The following is a 13,657-nucleotide window of genomic DNA, read 5'->3' on the forward strand; positions in this document are numbered from 1 at the left end:
GGACTTTCTATTCATCAAAAAATCCTGAAAAAAATGTCTCAGTGTTTCTACAAAAATATTAACTGTTTCCAACATTGGTAATAATCAGAAATGTTTCTTGAGCAGCAAATCAGCATATTAGAATGATTTCTGAAGGAACATGTGACACTGAAGACTGGAGTAATGATGCTGAAAATTCAGCTTTGATCACAGGAATAAATTACATTTTAATATATATTAAAATAGAAAACAGCTATTTTAAATTGTAATAATAGTTCACAATTTTTTCAGTTTTTACTTGTTTAAATAACTGCAGCTTTGCTGAGCAGAAGAGACTTCTTTCAAAAATTTTAAAAAATCTTACCAACCCCAAACTTTTGAAAGGTAGTGTATGTACAGTATAATTGGGAAAATACTAAATTTGATCATATACATATTTAATTTAAGAGATACCGGCCACCTGATCATATTATGTTTCCCATCATGTATTAATCATTCTTGCTTTCCCTTCAAGTGAGACAGGGACTAAATCTGGACAGTACAGTGACAGAAGAACTGATTACACAAAGCGACGGCAGAGACAGACTAAAGGTTAACACTTCAAACACAGGTGTCGTGACTAGCATAGACGGCAACAGATCGACGACAGCCACTTAAGACACAGATGACCCATAACGCAACATTTGTGCATCAACCTCAGGGGGTGAACAGACACAGAGGGGGCTTGACATTTGTTAAAGCAGATGGCAAGGTTGCTGAGTGCTATAAGTAGTGTCTTAATCTCTTCACTTTTTGTTCTAAATATCTCCTTATTAAAGATGTTCACACTGACAGAGATTTGCAGCGACTGGTCAGCATTAATGAGATCTTTTCTTTTTTTACAGAAACGGTGGAAAATTTCCACTGGTGCTCACCAAGTTCCCATTAACGCCATCATTTTGTTTATTCAGACAGATTCACAAACATGGAAACAAGAGGCGGGATTTATCTGGTGAACCAATCATATTCTATTCAATCATAACAAATCACATCCAATTACAGCGAGATGGAGGCACTGCCTCTTCTCACGTGACTTTCCCCCATTCATTCTCAATTACCCCCTACTAAACCCAGCGCACGCTTTAGGGGGTCTGTTAAAAGTCAATGGGCTCAGGGGAGGCAAGAGAGACACAGACTCCCACTTTAAATTTACCTGCTGGTGTCACTGTTGGACAGTGTTACTTAAGAAAAACTAGTGATTTATACACTTTTTAATGTCACATTTTGTAATATTTGCGTTGTTTCATTTTTGCAATATGGATTATTTTCTCATCCATTTTCTTTGAGGAGGTACTGCCTCCCTTGCCTTCTCAGAGGAAATGCCCCTCATATATATATATATATGACGATTTACGAGAGGAATGATGTTAGCGATGCGAATTTAACAAAATGCAGAGCGAAGTGATATGGTGAGAGATCAACAGCATGACTCGTTGGAGTGCGTTGGATTACTAACTAACTAGCTAGTTAACAGTTCAGCAACTGGGCGACCTTTATCAATTTATTCGCTATCAGTGTGAATGCATCTTTATGTACAAAATAGCATAATAATAGACACAGAAAAGCCTCTACTAATACATTTGATATGGTTAAAATTAAGTAAATATAAGATGATTATAATAAGTAAGATGTCCTGTAAAATAAATTCTATCTCGTAATTAAACAGCAGCTATGAAAAGAATAATGAAAAACTGGCATAAAAAAAAAAAAAAACGAAAGAAGCCATCAGAAGGAGATTTTTTTGGTAAACTCCTGAAGGTGTGTTCCACAGGTACATACTGAGAGTCAAACTACAAAGGGGAAGTTACAGGTGACTGGAGAGACGAAATACAACAACTACCATAAAGGCACAAAAAACACAGCAAAACAGCAGAAGAGCTAACGGTCAACCCTCAACATTCAATCAGGACTAGATAAGATGGCCAGAAACCAATACGCTTCCAATCAAGATGTTCTTGAATGCATCTAAACCTTTTAAGTCAAAGGTCAGAGGTTTTGAGGGTTGTCCGTCTCCATGGAGACCATCCATGGGCTGGGGGTGAAATGTTAGCAGTTAGAAACATTAGTGCTGCTGGCAGGGCTGTAGGGAACAGGGGGCTTGAAAAATGTTTTAGCGATCCATCAGATTTTTTAATGAAATAATTTACCTAAAAAAATACAATTTTGTTATAATTTACTCTTATTTTGTTTAAAATCTGTATTAGTTGTACAGTAGTGCATACAGTATGACTCGCGTGTGCGATGTTCCAAGTCTTCTAAAGTCACATGATAGCATTGTGCGAGGAACAGACCAAAATTTAAGTCATTAATCTTCCCATTACAGCTCTCAAACTTCATTTGAAGATGTGTTTTTCAAACTTGCCACATCAAGATCCGTCACGGGATCGGAAATGAAATTTGCGAATGAAATTTGAGAGAGGTGGAAGCGTGGAAATCCCACGTGAAATATGTGCTTGCAGAAAAATTCACAGAATGGGAAAGTTACATCTATCACAAAGTTCGCCAAAATCAGTGCAGAAAATGTAAAATAAATAAATAAATAAAAAATTTTAATTAGAATATAGCACAAGTCATTTATAGCACATATAAAAAATATGTGCTATAGGGGCCAGGAAAAATAAAATAAAATAAAATAAAATAAAATAAAATAAAATAAAAGAATAACATAACATAACATAACATAAAATATAATATAACAAATTTTTAAAAAATTAAATAAAATGTAATTCTTCAGTAGATGACTGAACAGACATCTTACTGATCCTATTTTGAACACACACTGATGTTTTGAGTGTGTGTTTGTGGGAGGGAATGTAGACCGTAATTATCAGCATGTGGATGAGAAGTGGGCAGGGACCTGCAGTCTGTATCTGTCTCCTATCAATTAGATTCAGATTTATCCTGGGAATTAATCCAGAAAGACTACATTCCCTCGAAGATAATGACTTCAATTAAGCAATTAAATTACAAGGAAACGGCAGACTGGAGCGAACCCCACTACCCTCTGTGGAACTCAACCCACGTTTCGCAGAGAGTGATGGGTTGACCTAAAGATTGGACATTTCATCTCATTTCAGTCTGTATTGCGGTGTACGCTGAATTATAAAAAGCCAATAAGAATGTTAGAAAATGACATGGACTGCCCTAGATATCGCTCTTACAGATGGGGTCAATGGAAAATATATGGCTGCTTTGTGGGTCATGCAAATTGACCTTAAAGAAGTAAGTCATCGAAACTAAAACAAGTCATCGACTTTTTCTGCCTCATTTTAAGTATGAGATCATGGATGAATCTGACAAAACCTGGAAAGAACAAGTCATATTTACCCCCGTAATCAAACTAAAAAATATGAAATAATATTTTGCATGAAAAAATGAATCACAATTAATGATATTTTCCACACAAATGTTCATTACAGTTATTCAAAACTGTTATGTTATTATTTCTATAGTAAATTAGTATATGATATATATATATATATTTTAAACATTTTAATATTACATATATTAATAATAATATTACATATTAATATTAGTATTTTTGTATTACAGTAACAAAAATTTTAAAAGTGGCATGAAAATAATGCAAAATGTCTGAATAGTCATTTACATTTATTCATTTTGCAGACGCTTTTATCCAAAGCGACTTACAAGTGAGAAATACAACAAGCAATTCATCATGAAGAGGCAAATAGACACAAGAATTGCTCACAATACAAGTTTCAGACATTGCTTAGAGTAGTTTATGCGAGAATAGGCAGGGATAAAAGGAAGTGAAAGCAGTTTTTTTTCTATGAGGAGGTTAAGTGCTCACGAAAGAAATGAGTTTTCAGCTGTCTTTTGAAAACTAGTCATAAAAACATTTGTCATTTTCTTCATGCAAACATAATTTTCCTATATTTTCCTTTTGATTTCAAGGTGAAATATGACCCTGGACATTGCTTTGAGACATTTGATAGGTTTCATGAGACACAGACAAGTCCCTGTAAGCTAAAGAGGATCGCTGGAATGGAAGGCCTGAATAGAGAGGATTGAATGGACTTCCCCTTTCAGTACAGCCCTGCACAGAGAGAAGGGGTCCCTTACCAGCCGTAACCAAGACTCACTTGGGCGTGAGGCGAGGGTCTCCATAGGGGGCGTAGGGGGACATGTTGAGGAGGAACTCCTTGGGTGGATAGGAGCTCCAGCGCTGCTGCACAGTGCTGCTGTCGTTGTTATTCCAAAAGTCCCTGTCTAGATCACTGCAGGCAAAGAGAAAGACATGAGAATGAGTCCAACTGAGAGAAAAAAAACTGAGTTCAGATAGACAGACAGCCCAGAGAGAGAGAAAAAAAACTGGTGTAAAACTACAGTAACTGGCAGTGTGGAACGATCCAGTCACAGAGAGACTTTTTAGGAAAGGTTTCTCTTGTCTAACATCATTCCACAGCTCCTGTGTTTTTAAGTGGCAGAGAGTCTTGGAAAAGTAAAAGAATTCTGAACAGAAGAGATGATGTAAAAATAGCTCTAAGGGTGAGATTAAAGGGGATTTGAGATGGATATGTTGCACAAACAACTTAAAGTCATATTTATTCTGTGCTGCATTCACTCTTTTATAACCTACTGTAGGTACAAACTTCTAATCTTAACAAAAACAACAGAAGCAAGACAGAAAAAGTCATATCAGAGGTAAGACACCACCTAATTAGTGGTGGGTGGCATGATCAAAATCATATATAATACAGTGACGGTATATATCAGTATATAGTTTTTTTTATGTAAATTAAGCAAAAATGAATCCAGTAAATACCTTACAAATGATAATAATTTGACTTAATTTCATCTTGAATTTGAATGGATGGCTGCAAACAACGAGATAGGAACAAAATTAAAATATAGCTGCAAGCAGCAATTATCAGGGCCAAGCACGATAAGTCATGCCAACACGGCTGGGAGCATCAGAAAATCAGACTAACGGTCTAGGAGGAGTTCAAAAAGAAGTTTTTTAAAGAAAATCAAAATGGCAGACAGCAAGCTTGGACAACTATGGCAACATCTATGTTCTCGGCATGACCCAAGGAATCTATTAAGACCTAATTTCCTACGGTGGTTTCACCTCGATTAGACTAACGGTTTCGAAGATATTGGCGAAAGATGTTTTAATGCTAAACACATTGCACGTAGCATGTTTGGTATTGTTGGACTTGGCGAGGATTCAGGAGTCTAAGGAGAGGACTCCCTTGAAAATAAGTCGACCACACCCAAAAATATAAGCATTTGAATATTTGATTCTACCACTAGGTGGCGCTGGCTTGAAACTTCTCAGGCTCTTTCAGGGCATTGTGCTGATGACCCATACTGAGTTTTGTAATGATACGTTAATGCGTTCATAAAATACAGAATTTTATGACAAAATTCAAAATGGCCGATATGGGAAAATTGGATATCATTCAACTCAGCATGATGCCCCAAATCTAATGAGACCAATTGTGATTTTTGGGCAAATCATTCAGAAGTTATGAGTACAAAAAAAACCATTTTTAATATCTCCGGACCAGTAAGTGGCGCTGTGCTGAAACACAACATGTAACCTCAGGTCATAGTTGTGATGACATGTACCAAGTTTGGTCAGAAATACGATATGAAAGCGTTTAGGAGAAGCAGCCTTACATCTATTTTCGCAAACACTATGTAAAATCCGTTCACGTGTTTTTCAAAAAAAGTTTGACAAAACGATTTGAATTCCATAACTTGGTCTGAAGATGATCTGGTTAAATTTTTGTGAAAATCGGAGCAACGGCCTAGCAGGAGTTTGAAAAAGTAGATTTTTGGAAAAATCAAAATGGCGGAAAACTTTTCATAATGGACAATGACGTCATAGGGTGCAATCGAATCATATTGAGCCAAGGAATCAGAGGAATTTTGTTTCTAGCCCTTATGGTTCAAAAGTTATTAGCATAAACAGGAGTGCAAATTTGGACAGCTGGTGGCGCTAGAGGGATTGAGTTAGAGACTCCAAATTTGCTATGGTGACACTTCAGACTGTCCTCTATCTGCGTGCCAAATTTCACAACTTTCCCACAAGCGGTTCTATGGGCTGCCATAGACTTTCCAGAGCGGAAGAAGAAGAACAAACGGAAAAAGAATAATAAGGACGCCAACGATTACATTAGATGCCTTCGCACCTTTGGTGCTTGGCCCCTAATGAACAAGTGAATGAAGTCTCACATTATGTATCATGCATAAAAAAAATAAATAATAAAAAAAATCAGTTAAAGCATACTTTTCCAAACTCCAAGATACTATCCACATTAGAAAAAAGTTAAGAAATGAAGTACATTTTCAAACGGACTGGCCTATGACTGTCGGTGAGCTGTGATGTTTAATGGTTTCATCTGTTCTGACAATGTTGGATCGGTCATTATTAAAACTCCAAGCCATATAAATGAATCTACCATTTAATATTTAATTTGGGTTGATACAGGCATTTAATATGATAATAAAACTCTGAAGATATTGGAGGTGGTCCAGGTGCTAATTCATTTACAACACACACACACACACACACACACACACACACACACACACGTTTTATGGTAACATTATGTAAATGTTCCACTCTTCCTTTAAGAAAAGAAATCTAAACGTCTCATTGGCAGTCTGAAGAACACAACGAAATGTGCAGCGGATCGGCTCTTCCTGCCCTTGTGCGGTCACAGGTGATTAGCTGTCTGGCCTCTTGTACTGATATAAAAACAGTATCCATCTGCTGCGAGCTGCATTGGTGTCTAATTAGAGCATTGCCTGATTAATATTCAGGCGGCAGTGGTTACCAGAGCACATGCTCCAAGTGGACCAGCTTCACACTGCTGACCTGATAAACATCATCAAGTGTGTGAAAGCCATCATTTCACACACACTTACTATTTTTAAAGTGCTTCGAGGTTATTCCTGTGGTTTGCTCAGTAACACTGGCTGTGTTCAGAATGAAATAAGGTTTGGGCTTGGACTGATACCATTATTTTGGCTTTGGTAGCAGTTATGGTATTGATACCTCAATATTAACAGATGGTAGGTAGGTAGACCACTGAATATGCATGATGGATTTGCTTATCATGTAATGGGAATATACTAAACCAATGACTAAACTAATAATTGACATTATCTAATTATCGCCACAAGCCGAAATGTGTAAACCATTTTCAATGTGCTGTACTTGTTTTGCACTAGTTTACTGCACTAATATACAAGTATATTAAGTAGTATACAATACGTACACTGTATTCAAACTGCTGTTTTATAAAATATGTAACTATTTAAAAATAAGCAATAATAAATGTTTCAAATGGTAGTATGCTATTTTGTTGTAAACTAATCTCTCTACATTACATGATTAATTAATTAGTTTTCAAAAACAAAATTTGGAAATAAAAACAGCTGTTTTGTGCATTTTAATCCAGTTGTTTTTTGTGTAAAAACATCAAATGAGTCTAGAAATTTTTTTTAAAGTGAACATAAAAATTCTGCTTCATCCGTCGCTTTAAAAACGTAAGCTCAAGTCAAATGCATTGCCACTTTGTGGCCGTATTGTGATTGTGCATACATAAATTTCACATACTGTGCACAGCATAGACATGACAATTATTATAGCAGAATGGCATTAAATAGAACATGAGAACATAGCCGGATTCTGATGTTTGCAAACAGCAAGCCAGTGTTGTCCATAGTACTGACCACAACAAATACCACAGCTGGTGCGAGAATCAAATGTAACACTTCTGAAACTAGAAATACAAATTAACACTCCTGAATAAATTACAAATGAGCATGGGTTATGAAGTATGCCTAAAAAAATGTACATCAATTACACAGTTAGCAATGACACATTGACAAAAACCATAGCAACATTCTGGTGTCCCGCATGTTTGGCATCTGCTAATTTTGACCAAAGTAATATTACAGCAACCAAAGACTCATTATGTTCTGTAATGTAGTGTTGTCATGTCCACTTATTATAAGCATTTTTAGGCTTGGTTGGCTCATAAAGTGATCAAGTTTATGGAGGGCAGGTGCAGGTCGCAATATTTTGCTTATTTTCAATATAAAGCATTTGCATTTATCTAGGTTTATTATGGGCTTGATCTTGTTTGCTGTTTTTTTTCTAGCAAGTTCTGGCAACACGAATGAGTCATGGCTCATACTTGTGATTTTCTGCTACTGCACACCTACAGATGAGAGACATCCCTGATGCATATTTAAATTTCTGTTATGACAACTCTCAGAGTGTTTGGAACAAAAATGGATATGACAATGTTGATATGTTTGGTCTTGGCGGAATAGATCTGCTACTCTGCTGCTGCTGTTGGTTATTGCTGCTGCTGTTATTGCTGCTGCTGCTACTGCTGTTGATTATTGCTGCTTCTGCTGCTGCTGCTGTTGATTATTGCTGCTGCTGTTGTTATTGCTGCTGCTGATGATTATTGCTGCTGCTGCTGCTGTTATTGCTGCTGCTGCTGATTATTGCTGCTGCTTCTGCTGCTGCTGCTGTTATTGCTGCTGCTGCTGCTGATTATTGCTGCTGCTTCTGCTGCTGCTGCTGATTATTGCTGCTTCTGCTGCTGCTGCTGTTATTGCTGCTGCTGCTGTTGCTGATGATTATTGTTGCTGCTGCTGCTGTTATTGCTGCTGCTGCTGATTATTGCTGCTGCTTCTGCTGCTGCTGCTGTTGTTATTGCTGCTGCTGCTGATTATTGCTGCTGCTGCTGCTATTGCTTCTGTTGATTATTGCTGCTGCTGCTGCTATTGCTGCTGCTGCTGATTATTGCTGCTGCTGCTGATTATTGCTGCTGCTTCTGCTGCTGCTGCTGTTATTGCTGCTGCTGTTGATTATTGCTGCTGCTGCTGCTGTTATTGCTGCTGCTGCTGTTGGTTATTGCTGCTTCTGTTATTGCTTCTACTGTTGATTATTGCTGCTGCTGCTATTGCTGCTGTTGGTTATTGCTGCTGTTATTGCTTCTGCTGTTGATAATTGCTGCTGCTGCTGCTGTTGGTTATTGCCCAGAGTGTTTGGAATGAAAATGGATATGACAATGTTGATATGTTTGGTCTTGGCGGAATAGATCTGCTACGCTGCTGCTGCTGCTGCTGCTGTTGGTTATTGCTGCTGCTGTTGATTATTGATGCTGCTGCTGTTATTGCTGCTGTTGGTTATTGCTGCTGCTGCTGTTATTGCTGCGGTTGTTGGTTATTGCTGCTGCTGCTGCTGTTTTTGCTTATGCTGTTGATTATTGCTGCTGCTGCTGTTATTGCTGCTGTTCATTATTGATGCTGCTGCTGTTATTGTTGCTGTTGGTTATTGCTGCTGCTGCTATTTCTGCTGCTGCTGCTGTTATTGCTCATGCTGTTGATAATTGCTGCTGCTGCTATTTCTGCTGCTGTTGGTTATTGCTGCTCCTGCTGCTGCTGCTGCTGTTATTGCTGCTGTTGGTTATTGCTGCTGCTGCTGCTGCTGTTGGTTATTGCTGCTGTTATTGCTGCTGCTTCAGAGCAAGTACGGGACTTGCTACTGCCAATACATACACAACACACTGCTGTGAGCAACTAAGACATGCTGCTGCAGTACAATATAGCGTACATGATTTACCCATAGCAGATCTATACAGGTGGAGCTGGGGAAGGTGGAGGGTGCTGCAACTGCTACAGCAAATACTGACCAAGCATTTGAAAGTTGAGCAGCGAGCTCATTGGCTACTGATACAGCAGGAACCAGTCAGCTGTGCTCTATATAGAATGATGTGATTACGAGCAAATTGAGTTAAGGAACTATCAGCCTGCGCCATCTAGAGTTTCATGACAGGTATATGTCATTAACAACTAGTTGTTCAGTTCGGTTCTGTACAAACTGGATATAATTTTTGTGCAGTATTGCAGTGGTCATGACCTGAATTTTTCTTTTTTTCAATACCCTGGCATTCAATTACAGATTTTATTTTTTTTTTGCATTATGCAGTGTTCCATTCTGAACACAGACCCTTTAGTTCTACTTTGAGTACAGCTCATAAACCTCAGAGTAGAATAAGAAGTAATGTTTTCTACTCATTTCCAAGACATTATCTGCAATAGTTAATCTCAGCAGGAGGCACCTACTTGATGGCTTTATTTTCTCCTCGGCCTCTCCCCGACACAGACACCGAGTCTGGGGTCCCTGCTGTCTCCACCCCCGGCTTATTCCTCATCCCCTTTAGAGAGAAAGAAAGGGACAGAAATGTGAGAGAAAAACACAAAATGGATGGGAAATAGAAGATTGCCTGATATAATTTGGTCAGGTGGCATATTTCAGCAAATTCTGTGCAATTGCTGCAAGTTACATGGTTTAATTAATCAGTAAAGCCAGATGCACTGATAGAGCAAATGCACACCAACAACAGCCAAAGAGAGTTTTTTTTTCACAGATATTAATGACAAGTCTGAGACCCTCGGGGTGTTTACACACTAGAGAAGCTGTTTGATAGATTGGAAGGCATAAGATATGCTTTCAAGATATCGAGAGAGCCGGTCAGTTTGCAATCAATCGGGAATACACTGAATTGGATCGGCAAAAGCACAAGTGTATGTCTACATTGGAGTTTGTTGCAAAAGTTTACATTTTCTTGAATGTGACTGTAATTCCTAGACCCAAATGCAAACATGCAGAAGTTGCCAAAGAGTGTGCAAACACCAGGGTGGAAAATTAACAAAAATGCCACTAAAATGAATCAAAATGCCCCCCAAATTCAAGATAAGGGGGCAAAAATGATATAAAATGCCTGTACAAAGGTAAAATAAAAATGCCCCTGGAAATCAATTCCAGGAAGCAAATATTGCTCCTCACCAGAAAAGTTAATTTCTGACCCTGGTAAACACACATTCAGACAAAGACGCACATGCGTACTTAGCCCTTCATTTCAATGGACATTCAAGCCAAAGGACTCCAGTTTGGCTTGAGAAAACACTCATATGCATTAATAATACACCATATGCAAACAGTTGTGCTATTGGCAGACAACTGAGACAACTCTACTGATCGATGCAAGCAATTACATAAAGGCTAATTACATCATTTCCTGTCTGTCAAAGATGCACTCCTCCCCACCATCTCTTGATTGGCCAATCCATCTCAAAGTGATTCTGCAGGTGGAGTATTCATTACAAAGTCCTCTGAAAGCCATCAGCCGCCAGCAGTTGTGTAAGAGATGATAAATGATCTGAACGCGAGGAAGAAAGAGCCACATCTTGGCCCGGGCACAGCAATAGCCTGCCAGTTTCTAGCATTTAAATTATGGCGCCTGCCAACATGCAATCGCTCCTCTGCCATGATCTGTCTACCGATGTAATGAATAGTAACAAAAGAAAGGAAGCGAAACAAGTGTGTTCATACACAGGTACAAACATCTTGTGACTCGCGACACAAGCACACTCATTTACATCAGGATACGTCAGTTGGAATTGGAAGTTGTGCCACGCCCCACACCGTGTGGAATTACTGTAGAATTTCAATCGGAAAACAGGAATTTTGTAAAGGAAATTCAGCAGTCAAAGAAGAGAGGTTTTGCAACAAAACCAACTGCACCATTCATTTTGACCAATTATGCCTATTTTTTTCAGAGATGTAAAATACAGTGTTTTATATAAATTTTTATTTCAGTTTTAGTTATTTTACAACAAGTCAAACAAAATGAAAAAGAGAAAGTAGAATAAGTTTAGTACAGTAAAAAAAGATTTTTTATATATATTTTATTTATTTCAGTTAACGATTATTTTATTTCAAATGCTTAATGTTTAAAATGTTTTAATGATTTTAGTTTTAATTAACTATAATAACATTGATTTAAAGATAAACATTATTATTAATAAATTAATTAGATATTTATTAGAAATAATTATAAAAATTAAATATGAACAAATTTAAATATATAGACTATATCATATATTGAATAAATTAGAGCATGTTATTCCACCATAACCCATAAAACCCATAACCCCATAAAATTGATCAAAGTAATGAAATATACAGTATATAAATTAAATATAAATATTTGAAATGCACGTTATGTTTCTTGACACACATCAGTTGGTGTATAATAACATGTTTATGGTTGATTCACAGAGAAAAATGAAACTTATTACTAAGAACTATACTTACAGAAGCTCTCTGACCTCTTTTTGAGCTTATTAAATTTTTAAATGCAAAATTATGTTACACATCCATAAGAGATGTAGCTCTTTGAAAGACCTTTTGAAATGTTCAAAGTTCATGCAGTACTGGAAACTGATTTGTATGTAGTTCAGCCAATGTAAGGTCAATTTACATGGAGAACATACAATTAAAATTAATGTAGAATAACTGGTCTCATGCATATTACTCTGCTCATTAACACCAGGTCAACTTCACATGCAGCTAGACTGTTTTAACTGTTTTAAGTTTAAACAAAGATTGTGCTGAAAGAGACTGTAAAATGAATCAAAGCCAGCTGTACAGTTGACTGTAACCTCAATGAGATCTTAAAATTAGATTTTTGCACATTCTAAGGTTTATGTATTTTTTTGAGAAAAAAAAGTAAGCACAAACCGATAATAAGTCATACTTCTCGCATATCCTCTCACACAGACACATTCATTTAAGATGAGATTTCTGACAGGTATGTAGTATGCTATCAAGTGCGGGAAAGAAAAAATGAAGGGAAACAGCAAAGGCAGAGTAAGGAGTAGGTTTTCAAACAGAATTTACAATCACAAAAGAAAGGCGTATGAGCATGGAGAAATATGACATCATCGGCTGAGAGAAAGGCTGTAAGAGAAAGACAGAGGAGGGAAGAAGATTTTTCACAGGTGGTCTCTTGGTGGTAGTCTCATAACAGATCCAGCTCAGTCCTCACACTGTCTGTCACATGTTATAAGCACACGGAGCGCTTCATCCTCAGATATTCTTTGCTGAAACTCCTTCACCTCATCTGCATTTCTCTTTTTCATCTTATCCGTATGATTTACTACTGAAAAATGATTCAACTCAGACACATCAGAAAGAAAGTGTTAGACAAAGAAAGACGGACATGAAACTGTTAACCTAAATGTAATATGAAATGATACATAAAATGACAATAGACAGACAGAGAGACAGACAGACAGATAGATAGATAGATAGAGATAGACAGACAGACAGACAGACAGACAGATAGATAGATAGATAGATAGATAGATAGATAGACAGACAGACAGACAGACAGAACGACAGACAGATAGATAGATAGATAGATAGATAGATAGATAGACAGACAGACAGATCGATAGATAGATAGATAGATAGATAGATAGATAGTCAGATAGATAGACAGACAGACAGAACGACAGACAGATAGATAGATAGATAGATAGATAGATAGATAGATAGATAGATAGATAGATAGATAGAGATAGACAGACAGACAGACAGACAGAACGACAGACAGAACGATAGATAGATAGATAGATAGATAGATAGATAGACAGACAGACAGATCGATAGATAGATAGATAGATAGATAGTCAGATAGATAGACAGACAGACAGAACGACAGACAGATAGATAGATAGATAGATAGATAGATAGATAGATAGATAGATAGATAGATAGAGATAGACAGAC

The 13,657-nt window shown here is 37.3% G+C and overlaps 1 protein-coding gene across 4 annotated transcripts in view; it reads right to left on the reverse strand.

Annotated features, from left to right (window-relative positions):
- syt7b (synaptotagmin VIIb) overlaps window positions 1-13,657 on the reverse strand; it is a 146,494-nt gene that overhangs the window by 67,908 nt on the left and 64,929 nt on the right. For all 4 annotated transcript variants that reach the window (XR_007930890.1, XM_051900109.1, XM_051900110.1 and 1 more), the window contains exons 3-4: window positions 10,144-10,235; window positions 4,125-4,259 (exon numbers count right to left, since the gene is read on the reverse strand). Coding sequence is in view for 3 of the 4 variants with exons in the window: in XM_051900109.1 (XP_051756069.1) it covers window positions 4,125-4,259; window positions 10,144-10,235 (227 nt within the window). In the remaining variant the exon portion in view is untranslated. The remainder of the gene's footprint in view (window positions 1-4,124; window positions 4,260-10,143; window positions 10,236-13,657) is intronic.

Source organism: Ctenopharyngodon idella, chromosome 7 (assembly GCF_019924925.1).
Source record: "Ctenopharyngodon idella isolate HZGC_01 chromosome 7, HZGC01, whole genome shotgun sequence".
Taxonomy (NCBI): Eukaryota; Metazoa; Chordata; class Actinopteri; order Cypriniformes; family Xenocyprididae; genus Ctenopharyngodon; species Ctenopharyngodon idella.